The sequence below is a fragment of the Podarcis gaigeae genome (genome assembly GCF_964106915.1).
Source record: "Podarcis gaigeae genome assembly, chromosome: Z".
Lineage (NCBI taxonomy): Eukaryota > Metazoa > Chordata > Lepidosauria > Squamata > Lacertidae > Podarcis > Podarcis gaigeae.
Window position 1 is genome coordinate 50,729,650 of NC_139691.1, and position 25,019 is coordinate 50,754,668.

Here is a 25,019-nt window from a genome sequence, read left to right on the forward strand (position 1 = left end):
CCCAAAATAGGGGCCTCTTATAGACGGAAAAATACGTAGCTTGCCACTTGCCATGAGCAAGACATTTGTTGCCAAGCGCCGGAAGAGATCTTAGCCCTAAGCTAGATTTTTTTATGGCAGAAACAGTCCAACCTGTCGCCAAGGAAGATGGCTCGCTCTTAACGACGAAGCTCTCCTTCAATAATGGAGCATGCATGTGAAGCCAGTTAAGACAAGGACAAGGTGGTTTAATAAAGGTTAGGTTTCATTTTATTAGGCTGGCTGAGCTCTGTGCAACAATATTTGGTAAATCTCCAATACAAGCTACTAACAGAATAATGAACAATTCATGGAAGGGAAAACGTTTTCTTCCCGTCCCTTCGAGAAACCTGCGTTCAAACAGTCCCTCTAACAAAAACTCATTAAAGCAACAGTCTACCTGAAAGGTTTCCAAGGTGCAAAGTTAGGCAGGGTAGAATTTACTTCTTTTCCGGCGCCAAACTCGGGGGGTTCAACAAGCAGCTTTTCCAAAAACAAGGCCTTCATATGACTTGGGGGGAACCCCAAATTCCTGAAGCGGAGAGTCTGGAGTCTTTTCAGGGTCCTAGTGTTCACAATTCTGTTCAAAAGCAAGAGAGAAAGAAAGAACTAATAAGAAATGGAAGACAGGTGGAGTTTTAATTGCAATTAGTTACCACATTTTTCCCGTGTGTAAGACTAGGTTTCCCCCCTAAAGAATAATGTCCAAAATTTGGGGGCGTCTTATACACGGGGGCCATCTTCCCCATTTTCTTAAATTGGAGTCCCTCAAAATAGGGGGCATCTTACAGATGCAAAAATACAGTATTTGGCTGTGCAATAGAGATATTGGATTCTTGTCTCGTTACACGTATCAAAGCTGTTTTGCGTCACTGCCTACTATCCCTTGCTTTTTCCTGTAAGACAGGGATGTCCAACTTTCAAGAGACTGTGATCTACTCCCAGTACAAAAAAACTGGCAGTGATCTACCTGTTGTTATTGGACGGATCAAAGTTGTGGAGCTTCTCTTGGGAAGCAAATGAATGATTGCAGGGCAGCAGCTGAAGAAGGAGCAAAAAGGGTTTTCTTGTGTGTGTGTTTCTTTGTGGCTGATTAGCTGCTCTCACTGTGCAAAGATCAGAAGGGCAGGGTTTCTGTTGAGGCAGGTGATTAGCTGTGGGAGGAGCTTATCAGAGCTTGCAGGGCAGCGGCGCGCGCAGTTTGATCCATCTTTTAGATTTAGGGGAGCTAGTCTCAAATGTTCGTTGGGGGAAACCTCGGTTTTTTTGGGGGGGAAGTTATTTGTCCTGTCTTCAAGCTTTTTATGATGGAGGACCGCTGTAGTCACCCCCAACGACCGTTCTCGAGATGGAGGGTGAGGGAATAGCTGCAGTCGCCTGCGGTTCCTGCGCAATGTTTGCCATCTTGCCAAAGGTTGCAGGCAGCTTTTCCTGCAGCAATTGCATGTTGATTTCCCTCTTAAAAGACAAAGTCCAGCAACTGGAGGAACATGTAGCTACGCTCCAAAGAATTAGAGAGCTGGAGCACTTCTTGGAAGCAGCAGAGCACACCGTCTCCACCAAGGAGGAGACGGGACTCCCCCGAGAAGGAGAGTTCACCAACACAGGAGCCAGATATATGGAGAAACGTGACTCAAAGAAGTAGGAGGCCCAGGGTTCGCTCTGATTGTTTAGAAATACACAATCAAAATAAACAAGATGAGCTTGAGCTCTTGGTACAGCAAACTAAATATGACATAATAGGCATCACTGAAACCTGGTGGGATAAGTCCCACGATTGGAATGTAATAACGGAGGGATACAATCTATCCATCCCGGTCGCTGCTTTGGCTTGCTCCATAGTTGCGCGCAACCCCTCCGGCAGGGAGAGGTTGTGCGCAGCCTGTACGCTGCTCTTTGGGGCTGGGGAAAAAATTTTTTCCCCTTGATTCCCCCCCCTAAAAACTATGGTCCGGTGCGCCCTATGGTGCGAAAAATACGGTAGATGATGCCTTCATCAGAATGAATGAGGACATAGATGATGCCCTCAACAGAATGAACTCAGGCTTGCTAGAGAGGTTAAAAGCAACAAAAAGGCTTTTATGGGTATGTTGCTGGTAAAATGAGGTCTTGACTATGCTACCACTCAGTGGATTTGTAACTGGCTGACTGACCGAACCCAAAGGGTGCTCATCAATGGTTCCTATTCATCCTGCCACATGGCAGCCTTTCATACATTTTGAACTTGTCATTGTGTGTGTGTGTGTGTGTCATAATAAATAACAAGATGAAAAAATCTTTAATAATTCCAGTGGCACCTTAAAGATCAACTAAATATAAGCTTTCAAGGTATGAGGTTTTGTGTGTAATACACACTCCGTCTGATACTCTGACAACAAAACATCCCAAAGGGTGCTCATCAATGGTTCCTCTTCATCCTGGAGAAGAGTGACTAGTGGGGTGCCACAGGGTTCTGTCTTGTGCCCGGTCTTATTCAACATCTTTATCAACGACTTGGATGATGGACTCAAGGGCATCCTGATCAAATTTGCAGATGACACCAAACTGGGAGGGGTGGCTAACACCCCAGAGGACAGGATCACACTTCAAAACGACCTTGACAGATTAGAGAACTGGGCCAAAACAAACAAGATGAATTTTAACAGGGAGAAATGTAAAGTATTGCACTTGGGCAAAAAAAATGAGAGGCACAAATACAAAATGGGTGACACCTGGCTTGAGAGCAGTACATGTGAAAAGGATCGAGGAGTCTTGGTTGACCACAAACTTGACATGAGCCAACAGTGTGATGCGGCAGCTAAAAAAGCCAATGCAATTCTGGGCTGCATCAATAGGAGTATAGCATCTAGATCAAGGGAAGTAATAGTGCCACTGTCTTCTGCTCTGGTCAGACCTCACCTGGAGTACTGTGTCCAGTTCTGGGCACCACAGTTCAAGAAGGACACTGACAAACTGGAACGTGTCCAGAGGAGGGCAACCAAAATGGTCAAAGGCCTGGAAACGATGCCTTATGAGGAGCGGCTAAGGGAGCTGGGCATGTTTAGCCTGGAGAAGAGGAGGCTAAGGGGTGATATGATAGCCATGTTCAAATATATAAAAGGATGTCACATAGAGGAGGGAGAAAGGTTGTTTTCTGCTGCTCCAGAGAAGCGGACACGGAGCAATGGATCCAAACTACAAGAAAGAAGATTCCACCTAAACATTAGGAAGAACTTCCTGACAGTAAGAGCTGTTTGACAGTGGAATTTGCTGCCAAGGAGTGTGGTGGAGTCTCCTTCTTTGGAGGTCTTTAAGCAGAGGCTTGACAACCATATGTCAGGAGTGCTCTGATGGTGTTTCCTGCTTGGCAGGGGGTTGGACTCGATGGCCCTTGTGGTCTCTTCCAACTCTATGATTCTATGATTCTAATACATTTTGAACTTGTCATTGTGTGTGTATCTGAAAAAGTGTGCATACATGCAAAAGCTTATACCTCAAACTACTCAGTAGTCTCTAAGGTGCTGCTTTTTATTCTTTTGGAAGAATTCATTGAAAGACTTTCTTAGATCCTATCACTTTTTGGAAGACTTGATTCTTTTAAGGAAGTTTTTAGATTTTTAAGAAAAGTCTTTTGAACTATCTTTTTAAAGAATGGTTTTGGTATATTTTGACAATGGCAGACCAACATACCTACTTGAATCTGTTAGAAATATGGGCAGTTCATAAAAAACCTTTTTCTTAAAATGCCTGTTCCAAAGGTCTTATCTTACTCACTAGGGGTTATATAGTTATCTCTGAAATTTCATGCATATCAGTTAAAATCTTGACCCTGCTCTGCTGAATTGACATATCAGCCTTCATTTCTCCTCCCTCTATATATCAGGGTTCGGGGACTCCCCTCCCTCTATATATCAGGGTCCAGGGACTCCCCTCCCTCTATATATCAGGGTCCAGGCACTCCCCTCCCTCTATATATCAGGGTTCGGGGACTCCCCTCCCTCTATATATCAGGGTTCGGGGACTCCCCTCCCTCTATATATCAGGGTCAAGGGACTCCCCTCCCTCTATATATTGGGGTCAGGGGACTCCCCTCCCTCTATATATCAGGGTCAGGAGACTCCTCTCCCTCTGTATATCAAGGTCTGGGGTCTCCCCTCCCTCTATATATCAGGGTCCAGGGACTCCCCTCCCTCTATATATCAGGGTCAGGGGACTCCCCTCCCTCTATATATCAGGGTCTGGGGACTCCGCTCCCTCTATATATCAGGGTCTGGGGTCTCCCCTCCCTCTCTATATTAGGGTCCGGTGATTCCCCTCCCTCTATATATCAGGGTCTGGGGACTCCCCTCCCTCTATATATCAAGGTCTGGGGTCTCCCCTCCCTCTATATATCAGGGTCAAGGGACTCCTCTCCCTCTATATATCAGGGTCTGGGGACTCCCCTCCCTCTATATATCAGGGTCTGGGGACTCCCCTCCCACTATATATCATGGTGTGGGGACTTCTGCTTCAGTGTATTTGAAGAAGTCCGCCTGCACACAAAAACTTTGATCCAGAATAAACATTGTTGGTCTCTAGGTTCCTACTGGACCATTTTTTCATTTTTTAAGATATATTTTGACTGCGTCAGACCAACGTGGCTCCCTCCCTGAATCTAGTATAGGGAGCTGGTTCACAAGTGCCAGAGTTCGCAGAAAGGGGGCCCTGGGGACACCCATTTTAGGAGGAAGCGGAACGGCTTCATTAACCCACCCAAAACCTCTCCTTTTATTTCCCTCCAACTTCAGGTCAGTTAGCATCCTTCTTTCCAGCCCTGCAGCCCAGATTTCAAGTATTTTGAGAACCCTGAATGCCGAACTCAAATGCGAATTTGCCACCTTTCAATGGAGAGGTGGTTTGGTGCACTGGGCAGACCTCAGTGTCTGGAGGTGGTTGGAGGACGGATAGTGGCTAATGGGTTGAGGTTGAATCCGGACAAGACAGAAGTCTTGGTTATGGGTGGGCAGGTGGTCCTGAATGGGGCAACTGTGCCGCCTGGGGGTCATTTTGGACCCATGGAGGCGCAGGTCCATTCTGTGTCCTGGACAGCTCCATCTGGGATGCAGGATGAGACCCCACTAGCCTGCAGACTGCCTTGCCAGAGTGGCACATGCTCTGGTTATCTCCCACTTGGACTACTGCAAGGCGCTCTACATGGGGCTGCCTTGGAAGGTGACCTGGAAATTGCAGAATGCAGCAACAAGACTGGGGACTGGGACCGCCCAGACCATATAACACTGGTCTTGAAAGACCTGCATTGGATCCCCGGACGTTTCCGGACCCAATTCAAAGTATATGAAGAGGATTTCATTCTTCCCAAAAGGAAACCTTCCTCTGCGGGTCAATATGAAGAGGATGCCAGCGAGGTTGAACCTTTCTGTAAAACAAAGTCTGACTGAGACCATATAACACTGGTCTTGAAAGACCTACATTGCCTCGCAGGACGTTTCCAGGCACAATTCAAAGTGTTGCTGCTGACCTTGAAAGCCCCCAGTGGCCTTGGCCCAGTAGACCTCAATGAGTGCCTTCACACTGGACGCCGGGGTCTGTCTCCCGAGGACCTTCTGGCGGTTCCCTCCCTGCGAGAAGCCAAGTTACAGGAAAGCAGGCAGAGGGCCTTCTCAGTGGTGGTGCCCACCCTGTGGAACGCCCTCCCGTCAGATATCAAGGAAATAAACAACTACCAGACTTTTAGAAGACATCTGAAAGCAGCTCTATTTAGGGAAGCTTTTGATATTTGACGAATTGTTGTATTTTAATCTGTCGTTGGAAGCCACCCAGAGTGGCTGGGGAAACCCAGCCAGGTGGGCAGAGTAGAATAAATGAATAAATAATAATTAAAGCTGTCAGTTGAAGTCTCAAAAGACTGCAAGAGGGAGGTTGCCAGAATAATCTATTACTACTACTACTACTACTACTACTACTACTACATTTATTTCCCTCCACTTCAGGTCAGCCAGCTCTCCCCACCCCACCCCCAGGTTTCAAACATTTTGAGAACCTTGAACGCCGAACTCAAATGTGAATTTGCCACATTTCAATGAAGAGGTGGTTTGGTGCACTGGGCAGACCCTTGTGACTGTATATTTAATATTTTTTAAATCTCCTGTTGAAAGCAGCCCAGAGTGGCTGGGGAAATCCAGCCAGATGGGCAGGGTAGAAATAAATTATTATTATTATTATTATTATTATTATTATTATTATTATTATACCTGATGCGGTCTCTATCGGTTTGGTCAAGGAATTCACGGGACTTTCTTCTTCAAAAGCCAGCCTGGGACTCGCAGGTACAACAGCGACATCTTTCAAGCTCTGGGTGGCTTTATCTGCAGCCATGGTTGTCTTGGGATGGACGCCGAGTTCAATGATTTCTTCAAAATTCCACGTCGTAGATTTCCCATTCAGGTTAGATAGAAATCCAGTTGAGCGATCCTCTTCGTTAACGCACGAGATTTCAGAGTTCTCAACAACCATTTCCTTTGCTGGAGGACTGGGAAGAGAACAGGGTGGATAAAAATCAATGATTTTAAAAATAAAAATGGATTTTTAAAATAAAATGCTTTTGGAGGGAAAATCTTTCTAAAGATTTTTTTATTTCAGTTTTATGACAGTCCAAAGGCTATTCATCTGGAAAGGATTTGTTTTAAGTTTTTCATGTGTGCTAAAACTCAGTCTTTAAAAAAACAACGTTTAACCATATCAGTTAACAAACAGGGATACATATGCTATCATGTTATTGTTTTAGTGAAATAAATTGTTAAATTGTGATGAAGGAAATGATTGTTTGTCTCCTTCTAATCAAGTACAGCAGAAAAGTTGACCAAATAGAAACAGTTCACTTATGAAACTTCACCATCATTTCATCATTATCTTTCAATGTATTTCTTAGAGTAGAACCAAATCAGTATTTTTTGATATAACTGTAAAAACTCCTCTGAAAATGTATGATTCCAAAAATGAAACCTTCCTCTGGTTGTCAATATTAAGAGGATGCCAGCAAGGTCGAACCTTTCTGTAAAAAGGGGGGATATTTTATTGATTGATTGATTGATTGTGTGATTGCGGAAATGGATAAAAGCCCCCCATCCAAACAATGACTATCATCAGTGCAGGTCAGAAAATAAAAAATTAATTTCTATTTTTATCATCTACAATATCTTATTTCTTTAATGGTACGGCATATTGATGATTGCTTTCATTTTATGTCTTGATGGTCTCGTTAGAGTATAAAATTCATGTTAAATTGCTGCTTTTAAAACCTGAAACGTATTAATCCCTTTAGCAGGATATTCTATGGGAAATAAGTGCCTTGGTTTTGGAATGCTTTGGCTTTGGAACGGACTTCTGGAACAGATTAAGTTTGGGAACCAAGGGACCACTGTACGGGGCTGTTTGGGGGAGGGGCAGGAGTGGGCCACAGCTGCACCAAGCTTACCTAGCTTCTTTCACCTGAGTCAAATACTTCAAATTCCCACCACCATGGTCATTCCTCGGGTCAACCTCCTCCTCCTCATCCCCATTTACAAAGACACTGTCCGGTTCCATTTTTGATCTGTCTTTTGACGCGGCCAAATCGCACACAACCTCTGGACCGTCTTCGAGGGAGGAGTCATATTTTGCCTTTTCTAAAACAACAACAACAACAACAAAAATAAATATTATTATCTGGCTGGGTTTCCCCAGCCACTCTGGGCAGCTTCCAGCAAAAGATTAGAAATGCATTAAAACATCAGTCATTCAAAACCTCCCTAAAGAGGGCTGCCTTCCAGCGGCGTAGCGTGGGTTATCAGCACCCGGGGCAAGGCAAGTAATTTGCGCCCCCTAACCCGGGGCAAGGCAAGTACAGTAATTTACTCTCCCAAGCAGCAGCAGCGAGGCTTCTCTTTCCCCCGCGCTCTGCCGGAGCTGCCTTTTTCTTTCCTTTTTTCCCTTTCTCCAAGGCTTTTCGCTTTCTCACCTTAATTGATTCCCCCTCCACACCTCGGCGTTTCCTGGCTGCTTCCCCCCCCCTTCCCCTCTCTCTCCTCCTCGCTCTGCTTGCCTTGCCCTGCCCTGCCTGAGGGCGCCCTGAGGAGACTCCGCTCTCCTTTTTGACCAGGCCAGGTGGGAAAAAGGGGGAAAAGTCTCTTCCCTCCCCCTCGCCAGACTCCCTGCTCGGCTTGGCTCAAATTACCATAAAGCTCCTCTCCCTCCGCTTCGCCAAGCTGTCAAAGCCCGGCAGCAGCGGCAACGGCAGCAGCAGGCGCAGCCAGACCCCCACCAGCCCGCCTGGCTTCCTCTCCTTTTTTTGCCCGCAACAGAAGGCTTCGCTCTCCCCCTTCCGCGACCTCCTTGCCAAGCCGAGCGAGCGCGGGCTCCCTAACGCGTGGATTTTAGTAGGGGCAGAGAGCTGCTAGTGCGAGTGCGCCCCCCGCCCATGTTGCGCCCGGTGCGGCCGGCACCCCTGGCACCCCCCACGCTACGCCACTGCTGCCTTCAGATGTCTTACATCAGATAGTTGCTTATCTCTTTGACATCTGATGGGAGGGCGTTCCACAGGGCGGGTGCCGCCATTAATAATTAAGAGTCACCACCTGAAATTTGGACTGCGGATGGTGGTAAAAGGAAACTATTTTCAAACTGCCACTGAAGATGCAAGGCAGGCAGGCAGATGGCAGGCTTAACTAACCCCATGCTATTCTTTCCACAAGAGGGAACGAAAGCCCTCTGCGCCAGAAGCCCCTTCCGAGAAAATCAGGGAATACCTCCAAGCTAGCTAAGAAAGCAGGGTAGATAAAAACCAATGATTTATAAATAAATAAATAAAATCGTATTTTCTTGATTTAAATTGGATTTTTAAAAATTATTATTGATTTTTTAAAATTTAAATTGGATTTTTAAAACAAAATGCTTTTGGAGGAAGAACCTTTCTACAGATTTCCTCTTTAAATTACATTAGAGTCCAAAGGCTATTCATCTGGAAAGAAGGATTTGTTTTAAGTTTTTCATGTCTGCTAAAACTCAGTCTAAGTCGTTTAAAAAAAAAAAAGTTTAACCCCATCAGTTAACAAACATGTATACATCTGCTATCATGTTACTGCTTTAGTTAAATAAATTGTTTAAATTGTGATGAAGGAAATGATTGTTTGTCTCCTTCCAATCAAGTACAGTGGAAAAGTTGTCCAAATAGAAACCGTTAACTTATTAAACCTCACCATCATTTCATCATTATCTGTCTATGTCTTTCTAAGACAAAAGTGACCAAATCAGTCACTTTTGATATAACAGTAGAAACTACTCTGGAAATTTATCATTCCAAAAAGGAAACCTTCCTCTGCTTCTCAAGATTAAGAGGATGCCAGCAGGGTTTAACCTTTCTGTAAAAAAAAAAAAATTTAAATCAAGTCTTCCTGACTAGGGATTTAAAACGGGATTTAAATTGATTTAATTTAAATCAAATCCACCTGGCAAGGAAGACAAACAGTCGCAGGGCTGCCCCTTACCAGGCTGATCTTGCTTTTCGAGGCCCAGCTCTTCGTCTTCTTCGACGCCTTCATCCTCCTCATTGGACTTGTCGTCGTTCTGTGTTAGAGGAAGCAGAAAGATTCAGTTGCAAGATGAGCTGCTGGTTATAAGATGGCCCTGTGCCCAGCTGGCATCTGAAGGACATTACAAGCCATAGGAAACCTTCTTCTGGTTGTCAATATTGAAAGGATGCCTGCAACTTCCGGGTTGGCGCTTCCGGCAATGGCTGAATTCCTCTGATCAGGAGGGACTTGCTTCGTGGAAATCAGGGCCTGGCCACCACGGTGAAGGCGGGGACCCACTAAAAATCAGGCGGGAGAAGCCTGTGAACGTGGGATTCGGCTGGCACCTTTTGCGCCTCCTCTACTCGCGGGGAAACCCGGTTTCGGGGATCCGGAGCGACATGGGGTGAGTGGCGCGGTGCTTCAAATTGACTGCTTCTTTCACAGAGTGAAGCCGCATTGCTGTTGCCAGAGAGCGCTGACTTTTTCCTGTGGACAAATTGATCTTAAAACAACTACCCGTGAGTAGAACGGAAAATTGGATTTTTAAACGTCTTAATTTGGTACCAAAACGGGGAGGTTTCAAACAGGAAGTCCGCTTTCCCCTTTTGTAAATAGACTGAAGCAAAGAGGCTGCAAGCTAAAGTCTTGGAAAGCCTACAGTAAAGGACTAAACCTCCACCGGCTAAAATCATTAAACCCCCCTTGGAAGCAGGAGAAGAGGGGGGAAATTTTGGATCGCGTAAGCCTGCAGGAGAGAGAGCGAAGAAAGATAAATTACCACCGCTTTGAACCTGGAAACGGGCTGCTAGTAAGACTGACGTTTTGGGAAAGTTCATTGACTGTGAATAAAACGTATGTTGGCAGATAGTTAAATAAGAGAAATATATTGCTTCCATTGTTTCCTTCTGAGTTTAAAAAGGAGTAAAAGTAACTGAAAATTGAAACTAATTTTGTTGCTTGATCTGTGTTTAAAAGGATTGATACAAATAGAAATTGTTTCCCCCTAGAGTGAGCCTTTGAAACTGTTACAAGAGTGGAGCTGGGGGAATTTCCAGCTGCAGAGATAAAAAACCGTGAGAACCAGGAATTGACCTTGGTCTGGTAAGAATGTCGACAGAAGAAGCCTTAGTGATTGCATTATGCAAGATAAGTGATTCATTGGAACAGCTTCATAAGAAGATGGATGTGATGACTATCAAAATTGATAAGTTGGGACAAAAAGTGAACATCTATACAGAAACTATTCAGGAATCGATTCAGGAATCTACATTGACATGGCAAATTGTGGAGAAGGCGAGGGAGAAAGTTGTTGTTGAACCTCAAGTAATACAAGTGGAGAGAGCCCCAGCCTTACAGAGGCAATTTGATGAATAAAAGCTGTTGCCTTCTATGACTGAATTCAGAGAAAGTCAGATTTTGAGGATTGGAGCCCTGCTTGGACTGGAGAAGGAAAGTTGGATAGATCCCCTCATGCAGGGATGTACTGACCTTTGGGACCTGGACTTGGGTCAGGAGGAGATTGGAGTTGTGGGGACCTTTAGTTTTGGAGGGATTTTGAAACACGTCCTGAAATATCTTTTGGACTTTAGTTTTAACTACGGAGATTTGGCTGACCTGTCGAGAAGGAATAAAAACATTGGTAGGTTGGAGCTTCCCCGAGATCTACCCCTTAGCATCAAAGGAAGGAAATTAAGAACAAGATCAGCAGAAGACAAAGTAAAGTGCATGTATAAATATGAAGAAGATCTGCAGAAGGGACTTGGAAAAGAGTTAAGAGCCTCAGACAAAAGATCACCAGGTTGATGGACCATATGGAATTGACGGAAAGGACTGGCAGAATCCGAGACCAGGGAGAAGAAACGGTGGAAGAAGATTGGAAAAAGTTTATTTATAGAAATATTGTAAAATTAATGAATGTTAGAAAAATGTTGGAATGAAATTACATGGCTTTAGTAGAAATGTTATAAGGAGTTAAGTACAAATAAGTATTACGGTATTAATGGAAGATAAGGTTAAAATAAGATATGACAGAAAATAGAGAAAGATGGAAAGGAATTGCTGAAATAATTAATAGAAGTGGAATACAAAAAGGGAGGTGAGAGGAGGTCGATGAAATGAGGGAATGAAAGATAGGGCATTGAAACGGTATGATGTATGTTTTTAAATTGTTTTTGTTTTCTTATGTTTAGTTTAATGTGTTAATGTTGTGTTGTGCATTGTTTATATATTGTATTGTATTCTCTTTCTTTTGTTTTTTCTCTTTCTTTTTCTTTTCTTTTTTTATTTTTCGTAAGGTTTAAAAGTAATAAATATTATTTTTTTTAAAAAAAATGAAAGGATGCCTGCAAAGTCAAACCTTTCTGTAAAATAAAGGATTTAAATCAAGTCTGATCGAGGCCATATAGCACTGGTCCTGAAAGACCTACATTGGCTCCCAGGACGTTTCCGGGCACAATTCAAAGTGTCAGTGCTGACCTTGAAAGCCCAAAACGGCCTCGGCCCAGTAGACACCAGGGTCCCTCTCCCGAGGACCTTCTGGTGGTTCCCTACCTGCGAGAAGCCAAGTTACAGGAAATCAGGCAGAGGGCCTTCTCAGTGGTGGCGCCTGCCCTGTGGAACGCCCTCCCGTCAGATGTCAAGGAAATAAACAACTATTGGACTTTTAGAAGACATCTGAAGGCAGCCCTGTTTAGGGAAGTTTTGAATGATGGATGTTTTAATGTATTTCTAATCTTTTGCTAGAAGCCGCCCAGAGTGGCTGGGTAAACCGAGCCAGATGGGCAGGGTACAAATAATAAATTGTTGTTGTTGTTGTTGTTGTTGTTGTTGTTGTTGTTGTTGTTGTTGTTGTTACTGGAAGCTGCTTAGAGTGTCTGGCGAAAATCAGCAAGATGGGCAGGGTAGAAATAAATATGATGATGATGATGATGATGATGAAAGCTGTCAGTTGTAGTCTCAAAAGACTGCAAGAGGGAGGTTGCCAAATACGTTTCCCTAATATGCAATCATTTTCATTCACGGCCCAGGCAATCCGTATTTGCCTCTAGGAAGAGTATTCTGCCTTAAAAGCTGCCAACGAAAGAAGATTGGCAGATGAAATTATTGGACTATGCCTAATTGGCCAAACTGATGGGGAAAATCCAGAACCAGTAGGATCGGACTTTTCTGAAAGGCGGGGACAAATATATGTTATATCTGAAAGACAATTGTAAAAAACGTACATCGCTAGTAGGGTCACAGGAAGTTTTGTCCTGTTAAAATGACTGCTCGTTACTTATCTTCATTATTTTAGTTTATATATAAGACAACGATTTAATAGTAATAAGCAAGGTAAAGGGACCCTGGACCGTTAAGTCCAGTTGCGGACGACTCTGGGGTTGCAGCGCTCATCTCACCTTGCTGGCCGAGGGAGCCAGCGTTTGTCCGCAGACAGTTTTTCCAGGTTATGTGGCCAGCATGACTAAGCTGCTTCTGGTGAACCCAGAGCAGCGAACGGAAACGCCGTTTACCTTCCTGCCGGAGCAGGACCTACTTATCTCCTTGCACTCTGACGTGCTTTTGACATCTGGAGTGGTGGAATTTGCCTATGCCTGCAATACAAGGCAAGTATTTGTCCAAAAACGGAGCCAAATGTTTCATTTCTTTTTGCATACTGTGATGTTATGTATGAAAATATGTGTAAAAACCAGTAAAAATTCTAATGAAATGAACAACGTTCCCCTTGAATACTAGCAACAGAAATCAGAGGTAACCAGAGGCCTTAGCCAAAGTTGGAAGACATTTACCTTGGCGTCGTTCTGCTCTGCCTTCCGGGTCCTCCTCATTATTTCTTCTATTCTCTGTCAAAGAACAGTCACACCACTTAGTTAATGCCAAGACTCAGTTAATAGTAGTAGTAGTAGTAGTAGTAGTAGTAATAATAATAATAATAATAATAATAATAATAATAATAATAATGTATTATTTTGATCCCGCCCATCTGGCCCTTTCCTTTTCCTGCTTGGAGACCCTTGAATGCCAGCAGGGAGTAATGATTAGACTTTGACTGCGGTGGTGGTCAAACTTGGCCATCCAGCTCTTTGGGGACTACAACTCCCATCATTCCTAGCTAACAGGAGCAGTGGTCAGGGATAGTAGGCATTGTAGTCCCAAAACAGCTAGAGGTCCACGTTTGGCCACCATTAGGTTAGAGAGAGACCTGGCTCAAAATCCTCTCTCAGCTATAAAAGACACATTGGTGCATCATGGGCCTGTCATGGTATCTCCCTCCTAAAATCCCTCAGAGAGGTTCAAAGAAATAAATGGGGCTGGGGAGGAAGTCAAGCATACTTTGTTGAGCTCCACTGTAAAAGCAGCCCAGGGCTGATTTTGGGGACAACAACTCCCACCATCCCTGACCGTTGGTCCTGTTAGCAAGGGATGATGGAGTTGTAGTCCCAAAACAGCTGGAGGGGGTCAGGTTGGGCCACCACTGCATGAGACAATTAAATGAAAGGGACCCCAAATGCCAAATATCACTGTTAGGCCATAGAGTAGGCAAACTAAGGCCCTGGGGCTGGCTCCGGCCCCATCGCCTACTAAATCCGGCCTGCGGACGGTCCGGGAATCAGCGTGCTTTGACACAAGTAGAATGTGTCCTTTTATTTAAAATGCATCTCAGGATTATTTTTTGGGGCATAGGATTTTTTTTCTTTTTTTATTTCCAAAATATAGTCCGGCCCCCCACAAGGTCCGAGGGACAGTGGACTGGCCCCCTGCTCAAAAAGTTTGCTGACCCCTGCTATAAAGCATACACAATGTCCCACCCACAAACCCCCGCCAGCGTACAAGGGAAGTCCCGGCCTTCAACTTGTATTTACTGCTATGGTCTGCATCCACCCAAGGGCTTATCCAGCTGCTTTTTCATGAAACATTATATGTCTCTTTTGAAGGATATGGCAGGGATGTCCAACTCCCAAGAGGCTGCGAAATATTCACAGTGTAAAAAATCGGGGAGTGATCTACCTGTTGTTGTTGGACAGATCAAAGTTGTGGAGCTTTTTCTGGGAAACCAAAGTGGTTCGGCTTTTTTTAGGGGCAAATGAATGAAGGAAATGGAATATATGAATGAATGAAACTGAATATATCATAGAATCATAGAGTTGGAAGAGACCACAAGGGCCATCGAGTCCAACCCCCTGCCAAGCAGGAAACACCATCAGAGCACTCCTGACATATGGTTGTCAAGCCTCTGCTTAAAGACCTCCAAAGAAGGAGACTCCACCACACTCCTTGGCAGCAAATTCCACTGTCAAACAGCTCTTACTGTCAGGAAGTTCTTCCTAATGTTTAGGTGGAATCTTCTTTCTTGTAGTTTGGATCCATTGCTCCGTGTCCGCTTCTCTGGAGCAGCAGAAAACAACCTTTCTCCCTCCTCTATGTGGCATCCTTTTATATATTTGAACATGGCGATCATATCACCCCTTAACCTCCTCTTCTCCAGGCTAAACATGCCCAGCTCCCTTAGCCATTCCTCATAAGGCATCGTTTCCAGGCCTTTGACCATTTTGGTTGCCCTCCTCTGGACACGTTCCAGTTTGTCAGTGTCCTTCTTGAACTGTGGTGCCCAGAACTGGACACAGTACTCCAGGTGAGGTCTGACCAGAGCAGAATACAGTGGCACTATTACTTCCCTTGATCTATGAATGAATGGAACTGAATGAGCACTGTGATATACACAGAACATAGTAAAAAGTCGATTATATAAAACACAGTTAAGGGTCCTGAATCTGCAGTCAAATAGTGGACCTTAATCTGATGGTCAACTTTTTGGCTAGGAGTCAAAAGTTGCAGAGCTTTTTTTGGAAAGGTAAAGTTTCTGAGCTTTTTCTAAGGAAGCAAATGAATGACTGGAACTGAAGATATGAATGAATGAAATGAACACAGTTGAGGATTCATGAATCTGCAAATAGTGGACCTTAATCTGATGGTCAACTTTTTGGCTAGAAAACAAAAGTTGCTGAGCTTTTTTTGGAAAGGCAAAGTTGCTCAGCTCTTTTCTTAGGAAGCTAGAGTGGTTGAGCTTACTTTAGGAAACAGTAGAAACAGTAGTTGTTGAGCTATTTCATTCTTCTTTTTTTTACTTTTTCTTTTTTGAGGTGGTGGGAGGAGATCCCTGAGAGACTAGATATTGACCAGGAACACCCCACAATCTACCTGTAGGTTGCGATCTACATGTTGGACATGCCTGGTATATGCACACTGCAATGCTCTTTTATTGCAATGGCTGACGGAAATAAATTCATTCATTCTTTTGAAACAGAGGACTGAGAGCAGAAAAGGAAGGCGTCTCACCTTTTTCCTCTCCAGCCGCTCTTGCTTGTTCCGCTGCACAATCTGCTCCCGTTCCTGACGCTGCTTCTCGGCTTCCTCCAGAGCTTTTGCCTCGGCCTCTGCGCGCTAAAATTGGGGGGAAGAGGAATCACCGCCGGAAAACCCTTTTGTTCCCAAAACCCCACCCGAATGGAAACCGGGAACAACTCTCCAAACTGCAAGAGATTCTGTCAATGGAGTCTCCAGAAAATCTGACATGTCGCTCAGGAAGACAGGTGAACTAATGCCAGTGTACTGCAAGTGTACTGCAAGAAGCAAATATTGCCAGTGTCGAAGCGATGATCCTTCAACATCAACTTTGGACCGGTCATGTTGTGTATTGCCTTACACTGGAAAGTGTAACGCTGGTGGACCACAAAAGAGGTTGAAGGATCTCAAGACAAAAATGTAGTATAAACACTGACAACAGGGAAACACTGGCCTGTGAGCACTCCAGTTGGAGCCTCGACCAAAACAAAAAGTTTTGGTCATAGTTTTGACTATGGCAGACCAACACGGCTACCTATCTGCAGCCTCGACCAAAGGCTTCCTGGGCTTTGAAGACACTCGAATTTGGGACACGAGGGAGAAATGGGCGAGGAAGAAGAAACCAGGATCAACCCCTGCCCAGAAACCCCACTGTGGAAGAATGTGCGGATCCGGAATTGGCCTCCACCCTCACTTACGGGCTCACTGCTAAAATCCATGTTGATGGAAGACAATATGATTCAGCTACGAGGGATTGCAAAAGAAGAAGACAATAGGAATAACAATGGCAAGGGAGGCGGGGGACTGTGGCCCTTCCGTAGTTGCTAAAATGCCAACTTGCCATTCCCAGCCAATGGCCACGCCGTCTGGGGCTGAAGGGAGCTGGAGCCCTACAAAATCTGGAGTGCCACCACAGGCACCCCATAACTGCTATTAAGCAGCTAAGAGCCAGGGGGGAGGCTAATCTTTTGGGGGCTGAGGCTCAGCCAGATGGACAGGGTAAAAACAGTAAATTAATTATCATCATCATCATCATTGATCCTGCATCATGTAGCAGATGTGGCGTTCTCCACCCACACCCCATGACAGATATTGTAGGTCTTGGCAAGCAGATATCCCATGGGCTGCAGGGGTTCAACCCCCCCCCCCCCAGTATTAGAGGAGGCATAGGCAAACTCAGCCCTCCAGCTGTTTTGGGACCACAATTCCCATCATCCCTGACCACTGGTCCTGTTAGCTAGGGATGATGGGAGATGTAGTCTCAAAACATCTGGAGGGCCAGGTTTGGCGATGCCTGGCCTATTCAGTCACCAGGTTACGTTGAGAATCAACTGGAAAAGTCCTCTGGGCTCTTTAGTGGGGCTTTGGGGCATTATTTATTATCATTTATTGAATTTATATACTTCCCTATAACTGGAGGTCTCAGGGCGGTCTGCAGAACAAAATCAAAATATAAAATATATTATAAAAGGTAAAGGGGCCCCTGACCATTAGGTCCAGTCGTGGCCGACTCTGGGGTTGCGGCGCTCATCTTGCTTTACTGGCCGAGGGAGCCGGCGTACAGCTTCCGGGTCATGAGGCCGGCATAACTAAGCTGCTTCTGGCGAACCAGAGCAGCGCATGGAAACGCCATTTACCTTCCCGCTGGAGTGGTCCCTATTTATCTACTTGCACTTTGACGTGCTTTTGAACTGCTAGGTTGGCAGGAGCAGGACTAAGCAACGGGAGCTCACCCCATCGTGGGGATTCGAACTGCCGATCTTCTGATCAGCAAGTCCTAGGCTCTGTGGTTTAACCCACAGCGCCACCCGTGTCCCAAAATATATTATACTGTTTGGTATAATTTGTGTGTGTGTGTACCTCTGCAAACTCTGGGGTTCCCCTGTACAATTATTATTCCCACGTTGCATAGTGGTACCTTGGTCTTCAAACGCCTTGGGACTCAAACAACTCAGAACCCAAACACTGAAAACCTGGAAGGAAGTTTTCTGGTTGGGGAATGTTTTTTCGGAAGCCAAAAGTGTTCTGTTTTGAGTGCAATCTTTCTGATTTGAGTGTTTTGCTGAGGTCTGTCTGTTTTTGTGATTTATTTTGCATTTTTGCGGCTCTCTTTTTTGTGTGATTGTGCGCAACCCACTTCAGTTACTGATGGATAGATTGTGTGACTGTAGTACATTGTTGATTGCTTTCGTTTCACAGATCCATGGTCTTGTCAGAGAGAAAATTCAAGTTTGATGGCTATTTTAGCTTGTTTTTAAAAGTCTGGAACGGATTCATCCCTTTTACCTTACTTCAGGCTTCCGCAACCTCGGCCCTCCAGATGTTTTTGGCCGACAACTCCCATGATCCCTAGCTAGCACGACCAATGGTCAGGGATGTTGGGAGTTGTAGTCTTAAAACATCTGGAGGGCGGAGGTTGAGGAAGCCTGGTACAGTGGTGCCTCGCAAGACGAAAAGAATCCGTTCCGCGATTCTCTTCGTCTAGCGGTTTTTTCGTCTTGCGAAGCAAGCCCATTGACAGCTTAGCGGATTAGCGCTACAGCGGTCTAGCGGCTTCTAGCAATCAGCTGTTAAGCGGCTTATCAGCGGATCAGCTGTTAAGCAGCTTATCAGCGGATCAGCTGTTAAGCGGCTTAGCAGCTTAGGAAAAGGGGGGAAACGGAAAAAACCCGCGGGGACTCGCAAGATTTTTTTGTCTTGCGAAGCAACCCCATAGGGAAATTCGTTTTGCGAAGTGCCACCAAAACGGAAAACCCTTTCATCTAGAGGGTTTTCCGTCTTGCAAGGCGTTCGTCTTGCGGGGCACCACTGTATATGTATACAAGCCCACCACCATAGAATCATAGAGTGGGAAGAGACCACAAGGGCCATCGAGTCCAACCCCCTGCCAAGCAGGAAACACCATCAGAGCACTCCTGACATATGGTTGTCAAGCCTCTGCTTAAAGACCTCCAGAGAAGGAGACTCCACCACACTCCTGGGCAGCAAATTCCACTGTCAAACAGCTCTTACTGTCAGGAAGTTCTTCCTAATGTTTAGGTGGAATCTTCTTTCTTGTAGTTTGGATCCATTGCTCCGTGTCTGCTTCTCTGGAGCAGCAGAAAACAACCTTTCTACCTCCTCTATGTGACATCCTTTTATATATTTGAACATGGCTATCATATCACCCCTTAGCCTCCTCTTCTCCAGGCTAAACATGCCCAGCTCCCTTAGCCATTCCTCATAAGGCATCGTTTCCAGGCCTTTGACCATTTTGGATGCCCTCCTCTGGACACGTTCCAGTTTGTCAGTGTCCTTCTTGAACTGTGGTGCCCAGAACTGGACACAGTACTCCAGGTGAGGTCTGACCAGAGCAGAATACAGTGGCACTATTACTTCCCTTGATCTATGAATGAATGGAACTGAATGAGCACTGTGATATACACAGAACATAGTAAAAAGTTGATTATATAAAACACAGTTAAGGGTCCTGAATCTGCAGTCAAATAGTGGACCTTAATCTAATGATGTTTTCTTTAAGAGCGGGCGCACCACTGCCTCCTTCAGTTCCCCTGGGAATGTCCTGGTGCCAAGGGACAAATTGATGATATCCCCCAGGGGGGCCCGCACCTCGTCTGGACACGCTCTAATCAGCCAAGACGGGCACGGGTCGAGAGGACAGGTGGTGGGCTTTCCAGCTCGGAGGAGTCTGTCCACATCGGCTGGGGATATCCGGTCAAAGTGGTCCAATACTGGTCCCGAGGACAGTCGAGGGGCCTCCAGTTCCTTTATTGTATCCAAATTGGCAGGGAGCTCATGGCGGAGCAACAGAACCTTCTCCGCAAAAAAGCTCGCAAATGCCTCACAGCTGTGTGTCAAATTGTTATTTAAATTTGGCTGTCCCTCTAGGAACTTTAAAGACCTAATTACAGTGGTGCCTCGCAAGACGAAATTAATTCGTTCCGCAAGTCTTTTCGTCTTGTGAGTTTTTCGTCTTGCGAAGCACGGTTTCCCATAGGAATGCATTGAAAATCAATCAATGCGTTCCTATGGAAACCGCCTTCAGACCAGGTCCGGGGACAGTCTGTCCCCCGACCTCTTCTGAAGGCCGGAGGGGGGTGCGAAAGTCTTTGCTTCCACCCCGCCTGCCTTCCCGGGACAGCGGAGACTTCTCCGCTATCCCGGGCGATCTTAAAATGCTGGCGGGCGGCAGCGCCAGCATTTTAAAATCGCCCCGGGCTGTCCCGGGGCGATTTTAAAGCCCCCGGGAAGGCAGGCAGGGGGGAGCAAAGACTTTCGGCCCCCGCAGGCCTTCCTGGACCTCTTCTGAATGCCGGAGGGGGGGAAAAGGCTTTGCTCCCCACCGCCAGCATTTAAAAGAGGTCCCCAGGGATTTCCCTATGGGCTTTCTTCTTGCGAAGATACTAAATAATTGCACTGGGTGAGAGCTAGCGGATGCAATGGAGGCCGAGAAGTAAGACCTCTTAGCGGCCTTCACTGCCATCTCATAGGTTTTCATAAAAACCCTATAAGATGTTCTTGAGGCTCCGTCACGGGCACCCTGCCATACTCGCTCTAGCCTGGAAACGTCCTGGGAGCCAATGCAGGTCTATCAGGAACGGTTATGTGGTCTTGGCGGCCACTCCCAGTCCACAGTCTGGCTGCTGCAATCTGAATTAGTTGGGAGTTTCCGGGTCGCCTTCAAAGGTGGGGAGTACACTTCCTTTGAGGCGTGACTGGCTAATTCCCTATGGCCCTATATTGGGATTCTGGCTGTGTTTGACCCAACTTTATGTTATAATAATAATAATAATAATTAATAATAATAGCATGGTCTTGACCCAATCTATTTATCAGCCTAATCTGTTTCCTTGGGGAAGTGGGAATAACCCTAATCCACGTATACTATCCTGATATCACTGGAGTGGTCTTGGTGGACTCAAGGGCATCCTGATCAAATTTGCAGATGACACCAAACTGGGAGGGGTGGCTAACACCCCAGAGGACAGGATCACACTTCAAAACGACCTTGACAGATTAGAGAACTGGGCCAAAACAAACAAGATGAATTTTAACAGGGAGAAATGTAAAGTATTGCACTTGGGCAAAAAAAATGAGAGGCACAAATACAAGATGGGTGACACCTGGCTTGAGAGCAGTACATGTGAAAAGGATCTAGGAGTCTTGGTTGACCACAAACTTGACATGAGCCAACAGTGTGACGCGGCAGCTAAAAAAGCCAATGCAATTCTGGGCTGCATCAATAGGAGTATAGCATCTAGATCAAGGGAAGTAATAGTGCCACTGTATTCTGCTCTGGTCAGACCTCACCTGGAGTACTGTGTCCAGTTCTGGGCACCACAGTTCCAGAAGGACACTGACAAACTGGAACGTGTCCAGAGGAGGGCAACCAAAATGGTCAAAGGCCTGGAAACGATGCCTTATGAGGAATGGCTAAGGGAGCTGGGCATGTTTAGCCTGGAGAAGAGGAGGCTAAGGGGTGATATGATAGCCATGTTCAAATATATAAAAGGATGTCACATAGTGGAGGTAGTAAGGTTGTTTTCTGCTGCTCCAGAGAAGCGAACACGGAGCAATGGTTCCAAACTACAAGAAAGAAGATTCCACCTTAAACATTAGGAAGAACTTCCTGACAGTAAGAGCTGTTTGACAGTGGAATTTGCTGCTAAGGAGTGTGGTGGAGTCTCCTTCTTTGGAGGTCTTTAAGCAGAGGCTTGACAACCATATGTCAGGAGTGCTCTGATGGTGTTTCCTGCTTGGCAGGGAGTTGGACTCCATGGCCCTTGTGGTCTCTTCCAACTCTATGATTCTATTCTATTCTATGAGGTTACGTGGGAGCCGGTTGAAGTTAAATCCTTCGAAGACAGAGGTCCTCTGGCTGGGACGGGACGATATGGAATTGAGGGGGCAACTCCCATCTCTTGCGGGGCTGCAATTAGTGCCAGCACCGTCCGTTAAGAGTTTGGATGTAATATTCGATAGCTCCCTCTCCATGGAGGCGCAGATTACAGCTATAACAAAGGCGGCATTTTTTCATCTCTGCCAAGCTAAGCAGTTGGCTCCTTGCCTCTCTCGCCCTGACCTAGCCACTGTGATCCACGCGACGGTCACCTCCAGACTGGATTATTATAACTCGCTCTACGTGGGGCTGCCCTTGAGACCCAGAAACTCCAGCGGGTGCAGAATGCCACGGCGAGACTCCTTACGGGGTCTTTGCTGCAAGATCACATTCACCCGGTGCTATACCAGACACACTGGCTCCCGGTGGAGTACAGGATCAGGTTTAAGGTGCTGGTTTTAACCTTTAAAGCCCTATACGGCTTAGGACCCTCGTACCTATGGGACCGCCTCTCCTGGTATGTCCCACAGAGGAACTTACGGTCTTCAAATAAAAACATCCTGAAGGTCCCAGGCCACAGAGAGGTTAGGCTGGCCTCAACTAGAGCCAGGGCTTTTTCGGCTGTGGCTCCAATCTGGTGGAACGCTCTGTCACAAGAGACTAGGGCCCTGCAGGGCCTGCAAGACAGAGCTGTTCCACCAGGCCTTTGGTCAGGGCGCAGCCTGACTCCCTCCTTTGGCAATCTTTACAGAACTTAAGCTTATGGTTGCCATCAATTTGATTTTAATTAATTTTTATAATGAAATGTTTTTAGAATGTTGCACTATTTTATTGTTGTTAGCCGCCCTGAGCCCAGCTTTGGCTGGGGAGGGCGGGATATAAAAATTTATTATTATTATTATTATTATTATTATTATTATTATTATTATTAATTCAAAGGGTTGTTGCAGACCTTGAAAGCTCTAAACAGCCCAGTAGAGGAAACTTTCCTCTGGTTGTCAATATTAAGAGGAAGCCAGCAAAGCTGAACCTTTCTGTAAAATAAAGGATTTAAATCAAGTCTGACTGAGACCACACAACACTGGTCCTGAAAGACGTGCGTTGGCTCCCAGGACATTTCCGGGCACAATTCAGTCTCAGTGCTTACCTTGAAAGCTCTCAACGGCCTTGCCCCAGTAGACCTGATGCAGCATCTCCACCCCGGACGCCAGGATCCCTATCCCGAGGGCCTTTTGGCAGTCCCCCCCCCCCCCGCGAGAAGCCAAGTGACAGAGAACCAGACAGAGGGCCTTCTTGGTGGTGACACCCGCCCTGTGGAACGCCCTCCCGTCAGATGTAAAGGAAATAAAAAACCACCTGACTTTTAGAAGACATCTGAAGGCAGCCCTGTTTAGGGAAGTTTTTAACGACTGATGTTTTAATGTATTTTTAATCTCCTGTCGGAGGCCACCCAAAGTAGCTCGAGAAACACAGCTAGATGGGCGGGGTAGACATAAAATAATAATAATAATAATAATAATAATAATAATAATAATAATAATAATAATAATTAAAGCTGACAGCTGAAGTATCAAAAGACTGCAAGAGGGAGGTGGCCAGAATACTGTATTTTTCCATATATAAGACTGTATCTTTACCCAGTTTTTAAAAAATTAATAGATTGCTTATACTTTATCTGTTAAACATTTTCTGAAATTGAAACTCTAATGTCAAAAGAAGACTCAGCACAACTAGATTAAGCAGTTTATGGAATCATTGAGTAGTAGAGAGAAGCTATTGGGTGACCAAGAGATGGTGGAACCACTCAACACTTACTTTGCAGCCCTGTTTAGGGAAGTTTTTTATGACTGATGTATTAACCTGAGGATTGCCATTTCTTTAGTTTAATTTTAATTTATTTGAATTTTAATCCATTGATTGTTTGTTTTTATGTATATTGTGTTATTAATATGATGTAAGCCCAACTCTGGCAGGGGAGGTAAAAGGTAAAGGTAAAGGTACCCCTGCCCGTAAGGGCCAGTCTTGCCAGACTCTGGGGTTGTGCGCCCATCTCACTCAAGAGGCCAGGGGCCAGCGCTGTCCGGAGACACTTCCGGGTCACGTGGCCAGCGTGACATCGCTGCTCTGGCGAGCCAGAGCCGCACACGGAAACGCCGTTTACCTTCCCGCTGCAGGGGAGGGAGGGATACAAATATAATAATAATAATAATAATAATAATAATAATAATAATAATAATATCTCCTGTCAGAAACTGCACAGAGTGGCTGGGGAAACCCAGCCAGATGGGCGGGGTAGAAATAATAATCATCATCAAGTAGGGGCAGGAATCACCAAAACAACAAAAGACATGGAAGTTTTCGCCCACCAATGGGGATTATTGCAGTAAGAGGTCCCAACACACTTGACTGGTGTAGATTTAAAAATGGAGCTTGGCATGCACTTAAGAAACCTGAAATGAAAATTAAGATCTATTGGATCCCGGGACTGCTGCCCTCAATCCCCCAAAGGGTGCTTTTTGCAGACTGCTGAGCATCCCAGAACATAAAATATTTTCCAGTATCTAGCCTCTTTCCACTCTGCCTCGAGTCCAAACCTGAAGCTGGAGCTCGGCCATCGTCTCCTGCTGCTCCTGCTCCTGCCTTTGCGGCTCCTCCTCCCCTGCCCTCCTCTCGTCTTCCAGTTCCTGGAGGGCCTCTTCCAGCTGGGCCTGCTTCTCAAGGGCTCGCTTGGCGACTTCTTCCTTTCTGATCCTGTTCCAAATAAATCGACAACATGTCAGATCCTTGCTTTTGCACAGGTAGGATAAAAATCAATGCTTTTTAAAAAAAGAATACAAAAAAAATCAGATTTTTAAAATTTAAATCAGACTTTAAAAAAATTTGAATCAATTTTTTTTTAAATGTAAATCGGATTTTTAAAATACAATGCTTTTGGAGGAAAAAAATATTTCCAAAGATTTTCCCTTTAATTCATTTCAGTCCTGGAGGTGCTCTTGAATATGATTAGAGGGGACCGGTTGGTTGAAGGAGTTCAGGTCGGAGCGAAACAGTATAAACTTAAAGCTTTTGCAGATGACCTAGTTTTGACCTTACAAGAGCCAGAATCTAGTACGAAAAGGGCATTACAATTGATTCATGAGTTTGGTCGGGTGGCGGGATTTAAACTAAACTAACAAAAAACTAAGGTATTGGGGAAAAACTTGACATCTTCAGAATCAGAAAGGTTTCAGAAAGAGACAGAGTTAAATGTGGTTAAAAAAGTAAAATACCTAGGGGTAAACCTAACAGCCAAGAAT

The 25,019-nt window shown here is 45.3% G+C and overlaps 1 protein-coding gene and 1 long non-coding RNA gene across 8 annotated transcripts in view; one reads left to right on the forward strand and one right to left on the reverse strand.

Annotated features, from left to right (window-relative positions):
* Positions 1-226: 226 nt before the first annotated feature.
* Positions 227-25,019, reverse strand: part of LOC310836916 (uncharacterized protein) — an 85,138-nt gene continuing 60,345 nt past the window's right edge. For all 7 annotated transcript variants that reach the window (XM_083722853.1, XM_083722854.1, XM_083722849.1 and 4 more), the window contains 7 exons: positions 24,318-24,474; positions 15,879-15,983; positions 13,331-13,384; positions 9,519-9,597; positions 7,472-7,661; positions 6,249-6,526; positions 227-598 (listed from right to left, as the gene is read on the reverse strand). In XM_083722853.1, the coding sequence (XP_083578979.1) occupies positions 591-598; positions 6,249-6,526; positions 7,472-7,661; positions 9,519-9,597; positions 13,331-13,384; positions 15,879-15,983; positions 24,318-24,474 (871 nt within the window). In that variant the 3' untranslated portion in view covers positions 227-590. The remainder of the gene's footprint in view (positions 599-6,248; positions 6,527-7,471; positions 7,662-9,518; positions 9,598-13,330; positions 13,385-15,878; positions 15,984-24,317; positions 24,475-25,019) is intronic.
* Positions 10,655-11,442, forward strand: LOC310837088. Its single transcript, XR_014560423.1, has 2 exons — positions 10,655-10,953; positions 11,095-11,442. It is a non-coding gene; the product is annotated as an uncharacterized lncRNA (long non-coding RNA).